The 22,923-nt window shown below is 42.7% G+C and overlaps 1 protein-coding gene across 1 annotated transcript in view; it reads left to right on the plus strand.

Moving 5' to 3' along the window:
- The first annotated feature begins 18,914 nt into the window (after window positions 1-18,914).
- WNT7B (Wnt family member 7B) overlaps window positions 18,915-22,923 on the plus strand; it is a 132,278-nt gene continuing 128,269 nt past the window's right edge. The window contains exon 1 of the mRNA XM_038386965.2: window positions 18,915-19,331. Coding sequence (XP_038242893.1) covers window positions 19,261-19,331 — 71 coding nt within the window. The 5' untranslated portion in view covers window positions 18,915-19,260. The remainder of the gene's footprint in view (window positions 19,332-22,923) is intronic.

Consider the following 22,923-nt stretch of genomic DNA (forward strand, 5'->3'; position numbering starts at 1 on the left):
AACAGCAACAACTCCAGTATGGGGGGGGGGACATGCATGCACACACCCTCATAACACCTGCCCCCACCTACAGTGCATAACTGAAGCATTGACAATGCTAGTCAGTAACAGCACCATGGTCATACCACTGACTTTAAAGGCTTATGTACACTAGAAAAAAGAAAAGGAGTACTTGTGGCACCTTAGAGACTAACAAATTTATTAGAGCAAAAAGCTCACGAAAGCTTATGCTCTAATAAATTTGTTAGTCTCTAAGGTGCCACAAGTACTCCTTTTCTTTTTGCGAATACAGACTAACACGGCTGCTACTCTGAAACCGTACACTAGAAAGTTCTTCAACTTTAACTAGTCTAGTATGGTTAAGTGGCAACCCCTTCCCTAGTTCAGACACAGTTGTGCTAGTATAAAAGTGTTCTAGCTTGTTCTAATTAGGGAACTAAAAGTAAGTTGCATCAATATAACTGCATCCACATTAAGGTTTATACAGGTATAACTATATCATTTAAAAAAACCACAGTCACCCACATACCCCTGACATACTTATTCCAGTGTCAACAAGACCTCTAAGTAAGCAGAACCAATAAGGGTTGGAATGTGAGTAGCAGTGGGCCTCAGGGAAGCTAGAAAACCAGGCAGCTTCCATAACACGTATTACTGTATATATAACTGGAACTTTCAAAAATCTTTGCTTCTGGTTAACTGTAGCACCATCTTGTGCTGAACAGGGGGAAAAGCTACTACATTTACCATTCTTAAGCTGACTGAAGCAATCAGTCACTAGTGTTTTGGGCTGAAGGTATGTTATCAAATCAGATGGTCTGAATTAACGTTGTGAATACTGCTTAATCATCAGTTCCTTCAATGAGTTAAGGAAATTAAATCTTAAATTAGAGTCTAAGAACTACTGTCTGCAGTTGGGGGTGGGGGGAGAGAGAAGCTTGATTCCACTGTCAGCGGGACTGAACCTGAAGAACAAGGAGTGGTGTTACTTTAACAAGTGATCTAAGTGGAAAAAATGTAAGCGCTGAAGGCAGATTTAAAAATAATAAGACAAAGTGCTAGAGGTCTGTGAAATCGGGTAGCTTGGATTCTTAAGAGGTTTAGTGAATTCTTCATTTTGATTCATGCCTCTGAGTCCAACAGTCAAAACACCCTCAAGGCAATGGGGAGTGGTCCAAGCCATTAAAGAACTAGTTTATTTAATTTCAGACTAGCAAAAATGCACCATAACATGTCTCTCAGTGCACATACAACAGCTAACCACAACTTTTAGCCCCCTTATTCACAGAACAGTTTGGTTTTGTTTGCTTTTTTCCCCCCTTAAAAATGAAAAATAATCCGCATCCACCCCTGGCAAATGCCTGCAAAAGGAGATGGGCCTCACACCCTAACAGCCAACGCACACAGACTCCGACAGTGGAAGAAGCAACAAAAAGCATGAGTGAAATTGGTGCAGCAAGGAAAATCTCAAAACATTTTATTCATGTAGGCAAATTCAGTTAAATCATCATCATAAAATACTTAAGGATATAGAAACTGGCCATAACAAACTTTTCCTTGTTTGGTCCTGGGGCAGCCATTATCATCAAAGATAGAAAAGAAATAATATTAGCTTCTGGTTACTACTTTTCAGAAGATTGAGAGTATTTTTCCCCAGGGAAAACTTCCCTATTACAAAAGGCTAAACATCCTTGATTCTAAAGGTAACTTTTACAATCTAGGAACAAGCTGCTCAGAAAATCTAGGAACAACCTGCTCCATTGCCAGAGAAGCTGCAAACTCACATTTCACGGAGACAGACATTCAAAACAATAGGAGGGAAGAGGGAAAACACCACCTGCCCGCAACCCACCAAAATCCTGATCAGACAATTATTCTGCGATGACATGATTAAAAAACAAAGACAAAACAAAAACAGAAATCAAATCCATCAAATCTCTAACAGCACCTCTCCCTATCCTGAGGACCTGATATATTAAATTCACTTGAATAAAATAGTGAGATTCTATTATGTTCATTTCTTTAAGATGTCTACATTTTGTAAACTAAGGCCTGAGTTTGCACAATGGGGTTATTTGCACTGGTGTAGCTATACTGACATAGATCCAGCAATGCAAATCCCTAGCATAGATGCATTGCACTAGTGGATAGCATGTTCTGCATTGATGTGACTTATTCTAGTCACACTCCAGTGAAGGAGGAAGCGGGTAAATGAGTCTTCTCGCACCCATCTCCTTTCCCCTTGCCTGCATAGCGATCAGCTCCTCAAACCATTGCTTTAGAGCCAAGTCTTGTGGAGGCTGAGAGGGGATGGATGAAAGGGCTGCTCTTGGACTGCATGGAAGGAGCAGCAACAACAGCAGGAAGGGTAATAGGGAATGAGTGAGGGTTCCTCTAGGTTCTCTTGACCTATGGATTTTGCTGCTCTCAGCTAGTAGGGGTGCAACCCATCAGCACCTCCTTGTGACCCCTATTTGGGCTTTGCCTGGGTGGCTGAAAACTGTTGGATTAAATCATGGAGTATGGGAAAATAAAAGGGGAGTGAAAAATACCCATGGAAATGATAATGGCATAAGCAGCTGAAGTTGTAAACTAAGGGGCTAAATTCTGATCATTTTCACTCGTGCAACTCCCCGAAATATGACCTTAAAGGCACTGAAAGGATCGCATTTGGTTTTATGAGGATTGGGAACCATGTAGAAGGGAAAACGAGAGGCAGAAAAAAATTGCAAAACAAACAAACAAAAAAACACTAATAGGATGTTTAGGCTTGTTTTTGGTGGGAATCCAAGTAGAGGATGATACTTTCAGTTTGTGTGGTCAGTAGCATCTTGTAAACTCAGAGGAAGAAAGCCAGAGAGTGGCAAAAGCAGTAACAGTTATTGAAAGAGAAATGGAAAGCAATAGGTTTAACAGAAGAGGTACAAATGAGACCCATTAAAGGAGTTCTTGCGATTTACATAGAGGCAGAAGTACTCAGTTATAGTCACACCATTGAAATTGTGTGTGTGGAAGGTTGTTGCCATTGCATGCATGAGGCCTAATATGGCTCAAGAAGCAGAGAAATGAAGGGAGAGTATGAGCCAATAACTGCTTTGGCATAGGATGAAGGTGCTCACACAATCTCCTTTCAATAGATGGCCCACTGGTAGAGCAGTGGCTTGGAGATGGAACAGGAGGAGTGTAGAGTTTTACTTACACACAGATTTGCATGGGTAATGGTTCTTGCTGGGACACAGTGGCTTTTGACTGAGGTGTTTGACATTTGTTTCTATCTTAATCAAAGGTACCCTCATCACCCTGAACCATTTCCCTCCATATGTTTCTACTTGTCTGTCAGCATCGTTATCAGAACCAGGTTGAAGTTCACTTCTTAGTCTCTCTCTTCCTACTTCTCTAAGTCATTGGGGAAGCAGAGAATCTTTTGTATTAGCAACTGACACATCGAAGAAGAAGGGTGACAAGATTATACCCAACTCCACCTGTGTGCCTTCAGGCAAGACTGAGTAAGTTATTACTACCATTCGGTGTATCTCTGAGGAGACGAAATGGACCCAGTGAAACCCTTGCTTTCCATACCAACACAAGGCTCCCTGAATAAGTCATCAATACCATACAGTCACTGTTATCAAAAGCTACTGATATCTAACAAGGTCAGCAAAGACATGTTACCCGTATCTACCTCTAGAAGGAGGTTGTCAACAGCAGTTAAACATTTCACCCATATTGTAGCCATATATGTAATCAGACCAGGGGCCAAAGACACCTATTAGTTCAATATGTGACAATAACACAATCATTTATCCTAAAAAGGATAGGATAAGATCTGGCAATAGTTGGGGAGGGTATTACTTTAAAAAGATGGATTTTTGAGGAGCGGGCTCACCACCAATTATCCAATGAAGGCTGCTGACCTGCCTTTATCTACAGGATCATCAACAACCCTTGTCCGTAATGGGCTCAAAACATCCCCATTGCTCTTCACCAGCCATGAAGAGCAAATATTCAGCTCATGGGAAGTTGATCACAGCTTCAGCACATCACATTTAGCAAAATTGGAAGAATCTAGGAAAATAGTGTATTTATACCTTCTTGCTCTGACGTGGCTCCCCTGGTATCAGCAGAGCTTGTTGGACTCCTAATTTTAGGAAGTCACCCTGGAAGTGGGAAACCCCAGTTAAATTCCTCCCCTCTGCCTGATGAGGAGAAGGAATGTGAACATGGGTTTCTCCATCTCTTAGGTGAGTGCATTCGGGAAAATGGACATTCTCACACTCTCTGGGCCAATACATTTTTAATTATTTATACGAAGTGGAGCAGCTTCAACAGGAGAGATAGAGAGATGCACATCAGGATATCCCATAGACTAATGGGATCTTAGGTGCCTCCAGTGTTAGGCAGCAGCAGAGCAGGGGTTTTGAGGATCTCAGTGGCACCTTAATTTTGCCTTTAGGTGCCTAAATTGGGCATTAATCACTAAAGTCTTTTTGTGGAGTTGGGCCTTGGGCTTTACAGATATCTTGTATTGTGGTTAATCAGAATCTGATTAAAATTAAACAGTTAAATAATCTGAAATTAAAGCATGCAGTTTTTAAATATTCCTTAAGTTGTTTGTAACAGCACAAAATAACACAGGGTGTGTATTAGCACCTCCATATTTAATTGAGTTGGAGCCAGATAAGAGATCCTGCAACTTTTGCTGTTAAAAGAGAGGCTTAGTAGAATATAAAGAGAATGTAGGAATGATTTCTAGATAAGGGATTCTTGTAATTCAGTGATTCTAAATTGGATGCATGTGAGGGGACTAATCGTGATTTGCTGAAAATGATTTAAGGGGGATGGTAGCAAGTCTTTCTTGAGTATTTTCAAACTGTGGACAATCAACAAATGTGATATGGTCCTATAATAGAACTCTGACTATTCCATTTTTGTTGTAGTTTCAGCAAATTAGAAGCCAATGTGATGAGAGAAAGATTGAAGGGAACTAAAACACGAGAAAATAGGACAGTACTAATAGGAAAAAAAGAAGAAAAAAATGAGCGATATTAGACAAGTAGTTTTGCACACAGCTTTATAAGGGAGAAATCAATGGGTGTTTGTTTCTACCCAGAAACCTGCTTATTGAAACTCAAGTACTTTTTAAGAGTACAAACTCAGGGTTTGTGTATTTGTTTTTAAACATTAACTTTCAACCAAGTTTGCCATTTCCTAGTTGACAGGAAGTGATAGTTCAAGGAGGGCTGGAAAAAACAGATAGGCTGCTGAGCAGACCACATCCTAGTGTTTATGATGGGGCAGCATCAGCATTGCCAACCCAGGTATTCAAAAATAATAAGTTGGGCCTCCACAAAATCATGAGATTGGCTTAAAAATTATAGCTTTTTGGGTAGGGAGAGGGAATTGCATACGTTTTCAAGCATTTTTCTGAAACCATGAGGACTTCAAACTTGCTTTCTAGGGAAAAAAAAAGTTGAGATTCTCACCTAGTCAGGTGAATTCAGCACCTGAGGCTTTAAGAAAGAGAGCCAACCTCACAAGATTTGGCAACATGGCAGTATCAGTAGTAAATAAATCCAAAGCATTGGAGTATTTTTTTAAAAAATCCACTTAAGCAAAGTTGAAATAGCACATATTTTGCAATCAAAGAGGACACACACACAGATGTGCACTAGGACAAGCTATTTGAATTAAAACAGATTAAATAATTAGTGTAAATGGTGCATAAACAAGCCTTTAGAAGGCTTGTACTTAATGGAATGGTGATTAAAGAGTCACTTAAAGCATTATTTCTAGCAGAAGTAAATGTTTAAAAGCCCAGTTACAAAATACATAACAAACCAAACCATGTCATCATTATCAAAATGTATCTTTATTGAGTTGCTGAGGTTGATTAAAATATGTTAGTGTGGGGAGTAGCTGTTACACTGTTTCTTGAGTTGAACAACCTCCTTATAGGAAGCATTTCCTTCTAATAGAGAAGCAGCTTGGATGGAGCTTTTATATTTGGGAAGAGGTGTGAACTTTGACCTTAGAGCCTGTGCTTTTCTGGGAAATTTAGTGTAGGAGACAGGTAGCTAATTTTGTGTCTGTTTGCAATTAGTTAAATTAATGATTTTTGTGTAATGAGGTGATGAGTTACCTGGTCAATTTGCATTCCTGGGGATTAATTTTTTTTCTAGATGAGAAAAAAAGCTTTGAACTCTTTCAAATGAGGGATTATGGGTAAGATCTTCCTATATGATTAACTGAACTGTACTGAATACATGGGGAATTAAGCTCTAGTATTGCTGGAGGGAATGGGAGAGTAGGTGAGAACCTAGAGGTGAGCTTTGGGCTACAAGGCCCAGACCCTCAAAGGTATTTAGAATCTGAGCCTAAATGTTTATTTGTGATGCATTTGATGGAGAAAGTCTTAAATTGGGTTATGGTTTTATTATTATTTTTCTAAATTTCTCCCTGCCCCCTTTTTAAAAGTGATGTTGTTACACATTGCTTTGCTGATCCTCAGTGAGATATCTCAGACTCTCAAAGTGAAAATTCCCCATTCCCACCTCCTCCTGTATGGTGTTATCTTGAAAAGGGAGTAGAGAGGGCTTGCATCAGTGACAGCACCTAAAACTCATGACCTAGCAGCTGATAGTAAGGGTCAAGCTGCCCTGATTGAGTTCTGGGGTAACTGAAGTGACAGGAAGGATATGGCAGAGGCTACTGCTGATTGCCATTTCCAAAACCCATGCAGGGGAGGGAAGACTATACTTTGAGTGGCCTTGGTACTTCTGCCAAGAGCCTACTTCTTCACTCTGCAGTGGTAGAAATCTGATGTGCTCCCCTTCAGTCCCCTGAAGGCACAGGGGGGTGACAACTCTGGCTAGGGGTGCAGGCTCTGGGGTGGCACCGAGGATGAGGGGTTTAGGAGGGGGCTCCAGATTTGGAGGGGGCAGGGGGTTGGGCCTCAGGGCTGAGGAACAGGCTTACCTCGGGCAGCAGGGCTAAGGCAGGCTCCCTGTCTGTCCTGGTTCTGTGCTGTTCTTGCCCACAGGCACCACCCTCCCCAGTTCCCATTGGCCATGATTCCCGGCTAATGGGAGTGCAGAGCCAGTGCTTGGGGTGGGGCATCACAGGGAGCCCTGTGCCCTCCCCCGACCCTCCCCACACCTAGAAATTGGACCTGGTGGCTGCTTCCAGGGCACAGCATGGTGCTAGGACAGGTAGGACTAGCCAGCTTTAGACCCGCAGCACCGCCAACCGGCCTTTAAATAGCTGGTCGGCAGTGCTGACTGGAGCTGCCAAGGTCCCTTTTTGGCCTGGCATTCTGGTCGAAAACCGGCTGCCTGGCAACCCTAACACAGTGACCCAAGATTTGAAAGACTGATTTTAAGAGGACTGTATAATCTAATGTTAATAAAGTCTGTTCGTACCTTGGATCTAAAGGCGTAAATAAGGGAAAGAGCCGATCATCCACTGGAAAACAAAGATATGAATTTAAAAAAGAAAATAAAAGGAGCGCTTCATTTTTATCAGAATAAACTTCTGAATTCGAATGTAAAAATGTTGCTTCAGTGTAACTGTTGATTTTGAAAACCATCAAATTTCCTAAAAAATAAGAGCTTACACTTTAAATGAAGGTAAAACCATTGGTACAAGATTTTGCTATCCCAGCTGAAAATATTGGACAAATTTTATTTTATCTTCATTCTGGTGTAAACGCCATTAAACTCCAGGTAAAGCACTGTATTCAGCAGTTACACTGGGGTAATTCCAGGGTATCAGGAGCATTTGGCCCAGTATATTTAGCTCATTGTAATACGTTTATTGAATTATGGAATGAAAGTTCTCTATGAAGTATCACAAAATTAGATGACCCCTCTGGCCTGTCTTTGGATCTCTGATTAACTAGAAGTTATATAAACGCTCCTGTTACAAGACAATTACATAATTCTTCTATGTGAGGAAGGATAGGAGTGTTAGCTATTATAATAATATCTAGTTCTTATAAAGTGCTTTTCATCAGTAGATCTCAAAGTGCTTCACAATTGTTAATATATTTAAGACCTTTGTAAGTTAAGGTAGTATCATTATCCCCATTTTACAGAAGGAAAACTGAGAGGCTCAGGCCCAGATCCACAAAAGTGGATCTGGGCCTCAGTGACCTGCTCAAGGTCACACAGGAAGTTCATTTGAACAGGGATTTGAACAGAGGTCTCTCAAGTCTCAGGCTGGTGCCCTAATCACTGGACCATCCTTCTTCTCAGTATGGAGCAATTCACTTCAAGAAATGAGCTCCAGAGACATCTGGTTTAAACGGTGCTATGTGAAATCCATGTAATTATTGTGGAGGCTTAAATTCTCCTGATAGTCAAGCTCCATCTCATTTCAGAACTTCTCGGTAGACATACTTTTATACCTTGGCATGCTTTTACGAAGGATAAAAGAATTCTACCGGGACAACAGCTGAGAGCAGAGTCATCTGTTAGCCCCTCAGATATATACATGATTCCAATTATATGCATAACTTTAAAGGCTCCAGCATCTATGTATCATGCAGGGAAGAGAATGCAGAAGGATGAAAACAGAAGAGGTGTAAAGACGCAATAAGGAGAGAAATAGGAAGATGGGGAAGGAAGAGAAACAGAGGGCAGATAGAAAGGTGGCCCAAGAGGGGACATATTTTCCTACTGAGTGTGATGATAAAATACTTAATGACTAAACGTTTAGGTGCTATATAAAAGCCAGATTCCACCCTTGATCTTTGTGCAAACCTTCCATTGACATCAGTGAGCATCTGTGTACTGTGGGGAGTGTGTCATCCTAAATTTTTACCTCGGCCTGTGGCCCATAACTAAAAGTGGAGTTCAGAACCTAGGTCTGAAAGAAGATGGCCCTGGAGTGGAGGTTGGCAACCCATGCTAACTGAAAGAAGTGAGCTTTAAGGAGAGATGTGAAAGCAGAAAATGAGGTAGCTCAGTGCACAAGCATAGGTAGCAGCCTGACAAATAGCATAGAGGCATCAAGTAGAAGATGAAGAGTGGGCACACAAGTACTATACACACATGCAATTAAGCATAGATAGCATTTAATTATACATATCTAATAAACATGTGTAGGCATTAAATACTTATACATTACACATATCTAACATTCACACATAGCATTAAGCACTCATTAGCATACAAGTTAGCTGACAGAGGGCATTAATTTAGACAGACTTATTGACAATTATTTTCTTCTTAATGCATACATACTTAACTTCAGGTGTTTTGCTGGTAGAACTGTCACTCAAATCAATTGGATTACTACATGCGAAAAGAGCATAGGAATTAATGTCCGTTGGGGTTATCTGGTTGCACCAAAAGAATACAATACATCTCCAAAGATTTAACACTAGTTATAGAAAAAAAAATCGGGTATAAGATGCTAGCCTGTTTTATCTCTTATTTCCACTTTCCTTCTTTTAACCCATAGGAAAAAAAAAGACAGCTTTCTTTAATTTTCATCTCTATATTTTCAAAAAACATGTGTGTTTTTGTTTTCTTAGAGCTAGATAATAATTTTTCATCTACAATTGCATGGAACAGCAGTGCCAGCCAGTGGCTAGATCAGATACATGCAGATGGGTATTCCTGTGGCTAATCCAGGCCTGTGACAAGAGGTAAAGATGCTCCAAGATATAATCGGTTACCATATTCCTGCCTGTTATATGTTGAATCTGAGCAGAGTTATAAAAGGAAAGAGGAAGCTGATGCAAACAAGGTTTCCTATAGGGGTGGGGTGTATTCTCTCATCTCCTAGCCAGCTGAAGCTTGGATTGTTATTATCCAGTAGCTTGAATTGATTTGTTCTGATTTTGAGTCTTCTTCTTGGAAATAAAGTAAGCCCCGAGAAAAGGGATGTGATGTGACCCATAGCTGGCATTTTAAAAGTCTACACTCCTCTTGGCCAGCCTGCCAGTCAGCTGAGGGCTCCTCTCTGCCCACTGGCTGCACTCACCAGCTTCTCTCTGCCTCCTGGACAGATCCCAGTGCACCTCCAGCTCCGAGCAGTCTCCGCTTCCTATCACCTGTGGGGCCCCACCTGTCTCCCTGGAGCTGAGCCACAGTGAGGTGGGGTGGGGGCTTGGCTGGGCTTCTCCAGGCAAGTGGGTCCTGAGGGAGCCTGGCTGGGGCAGGCCCTGGCCTAGCTGATCCTGCCACTCCCGAGGGGCTGGAGCAATTCCCCGTCCTGGGACCAGCCCTGGCTATGCTGCCAGCTCAGTCCAGCAGACATAATCTCTCTGCTTCCAGAGGGCTGGTGAGTGTGGCTGGGAGGGAGGATGGATGTGGGGGAGTGAGTCTCTGGTGGGCCTGGGGTTGAGGGGTGCTCGGCTGTGAGGGGGCAGGGAAGATCTGTGTGTTGGGGCACTAGAGAGTGGAGGTTGTGTGTGGGGTGCTGGGCAATTATGGGGGGGCTGTGAGCAGCAGTGGTGGTGTGCAGGGCGCTGCATTTGTGACAGGGTCGGGGGATGCTGGGCATAGTAGGTCTGGGGGGGTTCTGACCATGGGGGGGGGTTGGGTGGGGAGTGATGTGTGGCACGGCCTGGGCCCACCCCCGAGGGGAAGGAGCACGGTGGCAGCACAGGGCCGGGCGGGCCATTGTGTGACTGGCAACTGATGGTTTGTAAATAGTGTCCTTGCACTGGGCTGGCTGGAGTGAGATCGCCCCTCCCATGCCATACCACTGGCCGGCCCCTTGCTCTGGGGACGGACCCCCCGCTGCGCCATGCTCCATTGCTCTCATGGGGGCCCACAAATATGTTTGGCCCCAGGTCCACAAAAGGTTAATCTGGCCCTGCATGCTTCTCTTTGCTTCCACAAGCTGAAACCCACAGGTATGAGCTCAGGGAAGTGCCGGGATTGTCAGTCTTTTCCAAAACCTGTGGAATCCAGAAGCAGAGCCATCCCTAGGGGAGGGTGAATCAGGGCGACCTCTCTGGGCCCTGGCTTTGGCAGAGCCCCGCGGGCTGGAGCCACATGGGCAGCTGGTAAACCGCTGGCTGGGGGAGGTTCAGGCTACCCACAGCACAGCCCCTTCAAGTCAAGGGAGAGCTTGCCGGGAGGGAGAGCACGCGGCAGCTCCACAGCCTCCTCAGCCCCGGGAAGGCAGCGTGGCCCCCGTGCCTTGGAGACCAGCAGCGCCACCAAAGCGGGATCCTGGGGAGTGGGGGACGGAGTGTGAGAGAGGCTACGCCTGGCTGTTTAGGGAGGTACCACCTCCCTTACCTGCCCCCAGCGTGGTCGGTCCCGGAATTCCTTAGCTCGCACCTGATGTCACTTCCACCCCTGGCCCTGCACCCCCGTAGGGACGGCCCTGTCCAGAAGCATTGGTAACTAGGAGCAGCAATATTCTACCATAGTCTCCCTTAGCCAAACTCTCAGGGCACTTCAGAGCTAGCTACTAAAGACTGGGTCTGTGGTGACTTGTGTAGGTTCCTTCTCCTAGGTTTGGGGAAAACCCCTCTGACTGGGAGGGGGGGCTGTTTGTGATGGCTCTGAGCTATAGGGATTGGGGTGTTATCCCACAATTTGGACCAAAAGGCACTCCAACAACGGTTTTGGGATGCCAATTTGAGAGCTCTCAAATTGGCATGGGGCACTATACCTTGCTCCATCCAAATGGGCAGAAAGGGGGTAGCTCGCCCTCTAGGAATTGCCAGGGTATTTATCAGGGGGCTTATCTCTGACCCACAGAGGACTCCCCAAAGCAGGCTAATCCTGCTAATACTTGGAAGGATACTGATTCAGCCTTCTGCTCAAGGATGGACACACAAGCAGTAATTCTCCAAAAATGAAATAATATGTATTTAAAAGAAATAAGTAGTTAATATATGTAATAAAGCAACAAAAGAAGAAAAAAATACAGAGCACAGTAAGACACAATGGAATCCCATTTAAAATCACATAAACACAGTGCCGCAACAAAATAAGACACATAATTCACAGAATATATACAAACCATATAGCAATTACAATGTAATAGGCACAGAGACCCGCTATACATAAAGGCCTTACTTTAAATGTTGTAATCCAGGACCATACTTAATATAATGTAGTGTGCCAGTTCTTTACACATGTATGAGGGACCATTACGCTGTAACAGATTTAATACAAATATTTACTTAACACTAACATCCTGTGAGCAGTGATCAGCTGGTCTCAGGATGCGGGTGGTGGATCTCACTGGAAAACAGGCATCCAGCTTTATTAACAAACACACCCAGGCCTCCTTAACAAGAGACAGGAAAAAAAAAATCAGACTTACACTCACACCCAGAATCCTTCTGACTTGTCTGAGGGTCCTTCTACTCTGTCAATGTCAAAGATGAGGGTGTCCATGTCTGGAGAACATAGTTGCTGCTGTCTCCTTTAAGGTTGCAGCAGTTATCTGCAAGAGCTGCTGCAGTAGGGGAGGTAGCTGCTTCATAGCTGCCCTAGAAGCTGCTGTCCTCTAGAAGGTTCTACCACTGTTATCTCTGCAGGTAGCTATTTCTTGGAATCTTCTGTTCTTCAGCTCTTGAGCATCCATGCAGCTCTGCAACCCATAAAACTACCACCACCACACTTCAGCCTGCAAGCTCTCAGCCTTATATACTGATTGCTCTCTTAAGGTCAGCTCATTACCATAGAAAATTAACCTGGCTCAGTCAATCAGTCTCCAGGTATTAGCATAATTGCTATTACTCATAGACTCATAGATATTAAGGTAAGAAGGGACCATTATGATAATCTAGTCTGACCTCCTGCACAATGCAGGCCATAGAATCTCACCCACCCACTCCTGCAATAAACCTTTCTCCTGTGTCTGAGCTATTGAAGTCCTCAAATCATGGTTTAAAGACTTCAAGGTGCAGAGAATCCTCCAGCAAGTGACCTATGCCGCATGCTACAGAGGAAGGCGAAAAACCCCAGGGCCTCTTCCAATCTGCCCTGGAGGAAAATTCCTTCCCAATCCCAAAAATGGCAATTGTCTGAAACCCTGAGCATGTAGGCAAGATTCACCAGCCAGATACCCAGGAAAGAATTCTCTGTAGTAACTCAGATCCCACCCCATCTAACATCCTATCACAGGCCATTGGGCCTATTTACCATGAATAGTTAAAGATCAATTAATTGCCAAAATCATGTTATCCCATCATACCATCTCCTCCATAAACTTATCGAGTTTAATCTTAAAGCCAGACAGGTCATTTGCCCCCACTGCTTCCCTTGGAAGGCTATTCCAGAACTTCACTCCTCTGATGGTTAGAGACCTTCGTCTAATTTCAAGTCTAAACTTCCTGATAGCCAGTTTATATCCATTTGTTCTTGTGTCCACATTGGTACTGAGCTTAAATAATTCCTTTCCCTCTCTGGTATTTATCCCTCTGATATATTTATAGAGAGCAATCATATCTCCCCTCAACCTTCTTTTGGTTAGGCTAAACAAGCCAAGCTCCTTGAGTCTCCTTTCATAAGACAAGTTTTCCATTCCTCGGATCATCCTAGTAGCCCTTCTCTGTACCTGCTCCCGTTTGAATTCATCCTTTTTAAACATGGGAGACCAGAATTGCACACAGTATTCTAGGTGAAGTCTCACCAGTGCCTTGTATAACGGTACTGAAACCTCCTTATCCCTGCTGGAAATACCTCGCCTGATGCATCCCAAGATCGCATTAGCTTTTTTCACTGCCATATCACATTGGTGGCTCATAGTCATCCTGTGGTCAACGAATACTCCAAGGTCCTTCTCCTCCTCCGTTACTTCTAATTGATGCGTCCCTAGCTTAGAACTAAAATTCTTGTTATTAATCCCTAAATGCATGACTTTACACTTCTCACTATTAAATTTTATCCTATTACTATTACTCCAGTTTACAAGGTCTTCCAGATCCTCCTGTATGATATCCTGGTCCTTCTCTAAATTGGCAATACCTCCCAGCTTTGTATCATCCGCAAACTTTATTAGCACACTCCCACTTTTTGTGCCGAGGTCAGTAATAAAAAGATTAAATAAAATTGGTCTCAAAACCAATCCCTGAGAAACTCTACTGGTAACCTCCTCCAGTCTAGCTCCTCCCCATTATATCATCCTATTTTTATATTGTAAAGCTCCTCTATCTGATGCCATCTTGTGTAAAGCTCCTCCCTGTGACATCATCTTTAGCCTTAGCTCCTCCCGATCAGGTCTTGGGAGAAATGCTGAGTCATTCCCCATTAGTTGATGGAATTTTCCATACCCTAAACCCTGTGTCTTTCATAGAGGATTATTGTGTCTGCCATTTTGGATTTCTAACTCTAAACTATTATTAATTACTATTTTCCTAAAGCCTTAATCTTAAAATTAACTGTTGTATTATGCAAGTCAAAGTGTCCTGTTACTGTCACCACCTTAATTATATCAATGGGTAGAAGTGACATTTTTATAATATTTAAACCTCTTTTCAATTTTTCTCTTCAAGGTGTTGCAAAGTCTTTCACAGCATCTAACAGCAAAATCCTTCATTACAGTCCTTTGCCGTATGGTTCCCACAGTAGCCATACTATCAAGAAGCTACAGGGGCTGGTAGCAGTGTGACATGGATGGCTCATTCTTCTGGGGGTTTAGGGGGCTGAATTTCAGATCTCTTCCACAGAGGTACAACTCCTCTATCCCACCCCAGATGGGGGAAATGAATAGGAAACTGCTAACTGAGGTTCACCTAATTTCCATTCCCCTATATAGTAACCTTCATTTTTGAAGGGAATCAGTCCATCATTCTGTGTAAATGTAGCAAACTAGATGGAGTCTGAGTATTATAACAAAGCCTTTACCAACCAAGTTCACTGTATCTCTATCAGCTCTACTGAATTTACCTGCTATATCACAGTGGTTCTCAACGAGGGGTCCAGGGCCCCCTAAGGCACTGTGAGCAGGTTTCAGGGGGGCCACCAAGCAGGACCAGTGTTAGACTGGCTGAGTCCCAGGGCAGAAAGTTGAAGCCCCACTGCTTGGGTCTGAATCCCAGAGCCCTGCCACCCAGAGCTGAAGCAGAAGCATGAGCAACTTAGCTTTGCGGTGCCCCCTGTGCTGTGCGGCCCCGGGGCAATTGCCCTGGTTACTACCCCTTAACACAGCCCTAGCTTTTCTATGCAGAAAACCAGTGGTTGTGGCACAGGTGGGCCATGGAGTTTTTATAGCATGTTGCGGGGGGGGGGCTCAGAAAGAAAAAAATTGAGAACCCCTGCTATACCACACACTTAGGAATTTTTCCATTGTTAATAAGCTGGCTTTTGTTTTAAATGGTTCCATGAGCTTTGGGTGGGTTTTTTTTAAACTTAAACAATTGACATCAATATATGAACTTGTGAGTACTGATTTGAGAAGACCCTTTGGGGTTTCAACCTCAAGAATGTACCTAACCTAACTTAGATATAAACAGAAAACTTCTATTTTGGAAGTAAAAATAATTTTAGCCATTAGTCTCCTAACATCTCCAGTACATTAATTTGAAGAACATTATGCATAAAGCTGATTACATTGTGTTAGGCAATAGATTTATTTTTAAATGGACACCATCAGGTCAGATATGGCTCTAAATTTAAGTTTTGTGATAAGATTTTAATTTAATTTAAGACCAGTATAAATGTTTCCATGATTATATTTAAAAAAAAACCAATGGAACAACCAAACAACGAAAAAATGTTTGTAACCAAGATGTGCAGAATTATGCTAGTCAGAGAACCAAAATGAGGTGAGGGCTAGAAAGTGTAGCTGACTAGAAATAAACCTAGAATTAACTAGTCTCTCTTTATTGTCCAAGCTAAGAGATGAACATGTAAATAAACACCATAAACCCTAACTCCTGTATTATAAGAACTTTGTTCCCTTTTCATCTTAAAAATAAAAAAAAGTATTTTATACCACTTGACAACTAACAACTGCACAATAGAGATACAAGGTGGGTGAGGTAATATCTTTTCTTGGACCACCTTCTGTTGGTGAGGGAGACAAGTTTTCCAGCCACACAGGGCTCTTCTTCAGGTCTGGGAAAGACACTCCAAGCATATGCACATCACACTACTTAACCATGCTAGCAGCGGGTCAGCACTTAAAGCCCAGACTAGTCATCACAAACACCAAACAATCTGAGGACCAATAATGTCTGCAAACCGAGAAACGCTAATAAATAATCATTTGCACTTTCATGACATTTTAATCCCTAGCTAGCAAATCACTCTACAAAAATGGGCATCACGGTTTGGCAGCCTGAGGCAAATTGAGCTCACCTGGAGGGTCAGTGGCAGAGCACCGCTCCTAGTCCTATGACCCGGGACCATTCCCAGATCTACTTGGCCATATTTCAGAAAAGATCAGCCAGGTTCCTGTCCAGGGCTATTTAAAACCCCACCTTTCACAGTATGTCCTAGACGGATAATTGTCCACCCAGAGCTGGGTGCAGGGAGTGGGTTGCAGAGTGATAAACAGGAATGGAAGAAGGGGAACTGCTGTTCCCCTCATTTAGAGCTGATTATTTAAACTGGCTAATTAGTCCTCTTGGTCCATGCACACCGTCAGTAAAAATCACAGACAAAAGGTGTCAAGGGTGTGGAGCTAAGCAAGAGGGGAAGTTCCAAGCTTAGTCCTCCTTCCTGCCTCCCTCTTTTCTCTCCCTCTTCTTCGTTTCTCAAGCTAAAGGCCCTGTTTATAGACAACTTGTCAACCCTAAGGCTGCTCCGCTGGATACTTCCTTCCTCGAGGTGGCACTGTTATCCCATAGCTCGCAGATGCTGCCCTGTGAAAAGCGGAATCTTTGCCTTATTTCCATCAGGGGGCGACGTGCATCCAACCCAGCCTCTGCCCCCAAAGGATACTACATGAATTTTGACGGGTTAGGAAACAAAATTCTTGCGAGATACCTGCTTTCACCATCTCTGCTCCTGCCACAATCCGTTGAACAGCTCAATTACCTTTCTCCGTCATCACGGGTTATTTTAGAAAACGTGTTAACGTTTTCTGTCCAAGCAAGGAAAGGACTTTCGCATCTCCAGTGTGGACCACCCATCTACCACGGAGCTCCACCTACTTCAACCACGTTCAAAAACATGCCCAGCAGAAAGGCTAGGTCTAAAACCCTGGAGAGGGAGGGGGAAAGGAGTCCCTAACTACAATTCTGTTCTGAAAAGGTCTGAGGGTTACAAAAACCTGGAGGGAAATGCAGATTGAAAGACGTTTTCCTAACCATTCTTAGTTGAAGATTTTAGGACATGAGACATAAGCTGTGTGGATCAGAATACGAAAACGGTTTTACCCCTATATATTTTCAAAAAGGGACCGTGCTCTCTTTTGTGAAAACATAAACTTAAACCAGTTACAGAGAGCATGTCAGAAAATCAATAAGGCAAAGATTGTCCAAGATATTTAAAAAATAGCATTAAAGAAAGACGTACAAGGAAAAATGTATAAGAAGTGGTCTGGGGGGAGGGCTGGGTGCCTATGATAGCCAGCTCGTTGATTATTAAAGAATGAAACGTGAGGCATGCATGGGGAAAAGACAGAATGGTTTTACTGATCAGCAGCGAGAGATAATTGAGCTCAATCCTGAAAAAGTTAGCAGGCTCACCCCTGGTCTGTCATTCCTCCCTCACTCCACGCGAGCTTGCGAGATACGGAAAATCAATACCACTGCATGGGTTTTCCTTTTCTTGTTTCACTTTGCTCCCTTTCTGCGATCAGTGCATAGCATCTTGCTGTGTTCATGCCTCCTCCAAAATAGATGTTCTGTTCAGTAGCTCTTGAGGGGTTTTAACGAGATCTGCTAAGTGGGTGTGCGAATGGAGTTACCATTGATTGTGGCTCAGGGTACGAAACTCCAGACATTATTAACTAGTTAATCTTTCTGGGTCATCTTGAACACAATATACAGTTTTGCAGTATATATAAGAAGGGCAGACTGATGCATTTACAAAAATGTTTTCTCAGGCAAAGGAAGATGGCTTACAATCAGTTTTGTGTTCACTATCTGCTTTTGTTTGTCACTGCCTGCTTTTGTTTACATTTGTATCGGTGTGTATTTCGCTGCTTCTCGTTGTAAGGTGAAGATAGCTTTATAGGTTTCCGGTTACTAAAATTATGTGTGCATGTGTGTATATACATAGGTGTAGGTATGTATAACTTACACAAACACCCAGATGAGAATGTATGTGAGTTATTTATATATGCATATGCCTACGGATATATGCATAGACACAAATACACATATAGTACAGTATATCAGAACAAACATTCCCACAGATTGTGGGAGTAACTGGAACAGATCTCAAAACCAGTGAGATTAAAAAAAATCGACGTCTGAACAGGCTCGAGTATCAATGACTGAATATACATTGAGAAGTATTAATCTCTATGCACCCTGAGGCAAACCGAACTGGATAACTTAAACCTCCCTAAGAAGCTGGGTATTTCTTAAAGGAGGAAGAATGCTTTCTTGTTTTGCAAGACTGTATATAACTACCACCCCATTCAGTGACAGGCGTGTCTACAGGTATACACACATTCAGGTGTCTAACAAAATACAGATATAGACACACACTATATTGTACAGCAAATAGCGACATATACACAGATACGGAAAGCTGGCTTTCTTCGATTTTTTAAAAAAATACGTTTTAACCATCTATTTTGCAAAATAAATAAGCTAGCCACACTGCTCCACGAGCGACAAATGCGTTAGTGACTGCTTTATTGCATTACACATGTGTGTGTAAAGGATGAGATGCGGTAGAGTCTGACACATACACGGCGGGGGTGGGGAAGAGGAGGGGAGGAGAGAGAGAGAGTGAAAGTGTGAGAGTGAAAGAGATCCTCCTCCTACCTGGAGCCACAGCTTGCAAGATACGTGGTGTCACCTGGGGAAGTCAGAACAAGTAAAAACACATTGAACTTGAGGGCTCTATGAGGTAGTTGATCAAGATCTGGGCTTGCTCATTTTCTCTCTCAGACGGGTTGTCCTGGGTTTTTGTTTTGCCTTTTTGAGAAACTCTTTCTGTTCCCTCTTCGCCCCCCCTCCCCCCACTTCCCCTCCCAATATCAGAGTCCGTTTTGGTCACCATGGTTTTAGAAAAAAAATCTTGTCTGAACGTTGTTGAGTTTTTACAGTTCGACCGGCTCCTTTTTTGGGTAGCCTCAGAAATGCTCTTGACTGGGATTTAATCGGCAGCGATCAGTTCTACTTTTTGTGCATTTTTTATGGCTCAGTCCATTCTCTAGATCATGCACAGAAACTTTCGAAAGTGGATTTTCTACGTGTTTCTATGCTTTGGAGTCATCTATGTCAAATTAGGGTAAGTGACTGTCCTCACTAATACTCTGGTTTTTGGATCAAACTTGTGAACAAAATATCTTGCCAAAAATGTGTGATGTTTGTCTCCCCCTGTGTCTGAAGACGTGTTGAAGTTTCACATCCATCAGCAAAAGAATCGTGAAAATGTGTATTTCTTTTAAGTGCCTTGTTGTGATTCTAGTCAGAATGCCACTGCTTTAAAAGAGACAGGCGAATAGAAGCTACAGTAACTTTCAGTCTGCAGGGACCAGCTTGGCCGTGAGGAGAGATTCTTTTATTTTTCGAATATTTAATCGAATCTAAATATTAGCTCTGGCATACAGTCCCTCAGAAAACTGATGGAGTTAGCTCAGCCACTATTGATGAGAAAATAGGGCAGAGTTTAAGTAGTCAAGGGGGAAGGAGGGGGAAATCCCTGGTCTGAACCTGCTCTCAGGGATTTTTTTTTTTTTAATGCAGGCCTAGACACAATTTGCGTCTCTATCCATCACACAGACGTGTTGAAATTAACTTGACAACTGGTCCGTCTACCTCTCTGGTAAAACAACCCTGAACCACACCAGGAAAGGAGGGCTGTCGCTGCGGTGTTCTGCTCATTAACTCTGCAGCTATACCAGGCCAAATTTTAGCAGGGCTATTGGGGAGTTAAATGTTTGCTTGTTGTTTGACCACAATGATCTAGATCACTATGTTATTTTAGTTGCCAAGTTTCTCTCTCTCTCACTCATTCACCTGTATGCCCTTATTAATATTGCTCTCGCAGTAGGCTGACTTGAGTTGTATTTCCACATTCCTGAGCCCCAGCCGAGTTCTTACCTGTCGAGCTGCAAACTCTTAAAAGATCCTGCCTTAGCATAGCTGCGGGATTTTTTTTAAATGATCAAGAATGCATAAGGTGGGTTGTAATCTGAACATTCTTGCTACTCAGTTTGAAATCAATACAGGTGTGTGGGGCGGGGGGGGGGGGGAAGCAGGGAGAAGCTGCAATTATATTAAAGTGGGGATAATTGCACTGAGTGCAGTTAGAAAGAGACAGTCATACAAGCACTGCACCACAATCCAGTATAATGTAGAGTGCCTCCTGGTAAAAGACGTCCACCCTCTTCCACCTCCCTGCAAGCGATAATGTGATACAGCTTTGGAGCACAAACTACATCAGCCATCCCTTGCCCTCCTCTTCCTTTGATATTGTTTTACACCCTTGACTTTTTAAATAGAGCCACACCACCTACCTAACATGATATTTTGTATTGCTCCCTGCAAGCGGAGCAGCTTCAGAAAGTAGTGCAGTACTCTGCAGGGGCAAAATATCGTAGACTGGGAGGAATGACGGGGGGGCGGGATCCGTAATCAAGTGAACAGAATAGCAGAGCATTACGATCACACAAGGGAAAAATCAGCTCAAAGGGGCCAGTTTACTGATGGGAAAATAACTAGCTCGGGTACTGCTAATTTACACTCTCCCATCACCCAGCTAGCCACGTCCTTCTCGAAGGAATCAGGTGGCTGCAGATAATTGGCATGAGGAGAGGATGCCCTTATTTACAGTGGCATAGGAAAGCCAAGAGATATGGCCCAATTTACTGGCTTTCCAGAGTGTTTCCCTAGTGGGCAGCAGCTCGTTGTTTTTTTCCCAGGTCCCCATTATAAATAGCTCGGCTATTCGCAGGTGTCTGTATAACCAGATACACACGATGTGTTGTCTTTACTAAAATGTATTCAGGGTACAGAACTCCAGTAACTGCACATGGCAGGACACAGAAAATAAATGTAAGATTGCCCGTTAGTAGTGCATTAGAAAGACAATATAGGTAGGAGAATAATATCTTTTATTGGACCAACGTCTGCTGGTAGAAGTCCAAGCTGTTGAGCTGCACAGAGCTTCAGGTCGGGGGAAGGCGAGTGTAAGTTAAGCGAGGCTCCACTCAGCAATAAGAAAACTTTGAAAATCACAACGCGAAGTTGAAAGAGTTACAACTATCCCTTCAGACACTACCGTAACGGGACCAGATACCCAGTCATTCAGATTCTAGCTTTCACCTTGCTATGGGTCTTGCCCTGGCGGAACAGCCCCTTGTATTTAACCGATCTTTTCTGCACTGGCCTACATGCCTACAGGGGGGAAGTTAGCTGGTACTATTTCCCAGGGGTATCTGCTGGATATATATTCGATTTCTCCTGAAAGCCTACTCTGTTTGTGAAGCTTTTTAGCTTTTTTTTTTTTTTAAAAAAAAGCTGTTTTTAGCTTTTTATTATAGCTAACCAATTTTTGTCATCATATAATATAGTGTTAACTTCTGTCATCCTTAAGGTTTAGATTTACACCATTGTAAATGAGGAATGAATTTGGCCCCATACGTATTCAGATATTAGATACCACAACGATGAGAACACCATTCATGCCTAGATAGCTAAAGAAAGAGATCTCTCACAGCGAAAGAGACAAGACAAGACCCAATAGTTTGCAGTACCAAAGAATGACTTTGTTAGACTAGCTTCATTTGCATAGTGGCTTTATAATTAAGTGAACAGAAGATTTGGAACATGGTAAAGTCTGGAGGGGCAGGTTTCTTTGTTGTTAGACATTAAACATGCATCTTTAAAAAAGAGAATTCAGAACAAAAACAAAAGGACATTGATTAATTGACCACATAACTGAAAAGGACCGTGTAGCAAGAACTGTAAAAGCTCATATAGAAACCACCAGATCTTTCACCATTCCTTTAAGGAGATGATGATATTACACTTTCCCTGAACAATAGCAGAGAAATTTGCTCTGAGATCCTGGGCTACTTCGAGGCTAGACATGTGGGATGCAATTATTTCCTCTTTCATCAAGCTCTGGAACTACCATTTTGTTGAAACTATATCCTTTGGCTGTAATGATACTTTTTTGGAGTCAGGTTTTTGCATAGAAAGGAGAGGATGGGATGATAAAGTAGCAGTCTGCCTTCTAGTGCTTTTGGGTTTAATTTGCAGTATGAATATGAGTGTTGTTTTGTCAAACAACATAGCAAAGGTTTTATATTTTGCAGTTCTTTTATTTTTTATGGAAAAAAATTCTAAAACTTGAATGAAGTGTTGCAAAAGATCCACTTAAATAATGAGAGGACGTTGGCAAACTTTTAAGCCTCAGAAAGGAAGCATCAAATACACATTTGCCTACCCAATGATAAATGTGGAAATTGGGTGTCAGCGCTTTTAATTTAACAAAGAAATTGGCATTTGTAATTAGGACAAGAGGGTATAATTCCGATCCAGCAGTCTTCACTTAGACAAAATTGCCTTTGACTGTATTTCCATTCTGTGACTTGACTGAGAGTTTTGTCAGAGTGACAGGCACGAGGTAAAGCATTACTTCATATTAAGAACCAATAATGAGTCCTCTCCTTAACTATTTCGCCAATTATTTAATACAGGAAATCAGAAGAGTGAACATCGGGAGATTTCTGAGGTATTCACATTTTAAACAATATTGCATTGTTATGGCAAACACTTCATCTGCAGCACCGGAGACAAACATAGGAATAACCAACGTTTTATCCTCAATTGAGATTCGAATTCAAAAAACAAAATAAAAAAAACCCGACCCC

This window comes from Dermochelys coriacea, chromosome 1 (assembly GCF_009764565.3).
Source record: "Dermochelys coriacea isolate rDerCor1 chromosome 1, rDerCor1.pri.v4, whole genome shotgun sequence".
NCBI lineage: Eukaryota > Metazoa > Chordata > Testudines > Dermochelyidae > Dermochelys > Dermochelys coriacea.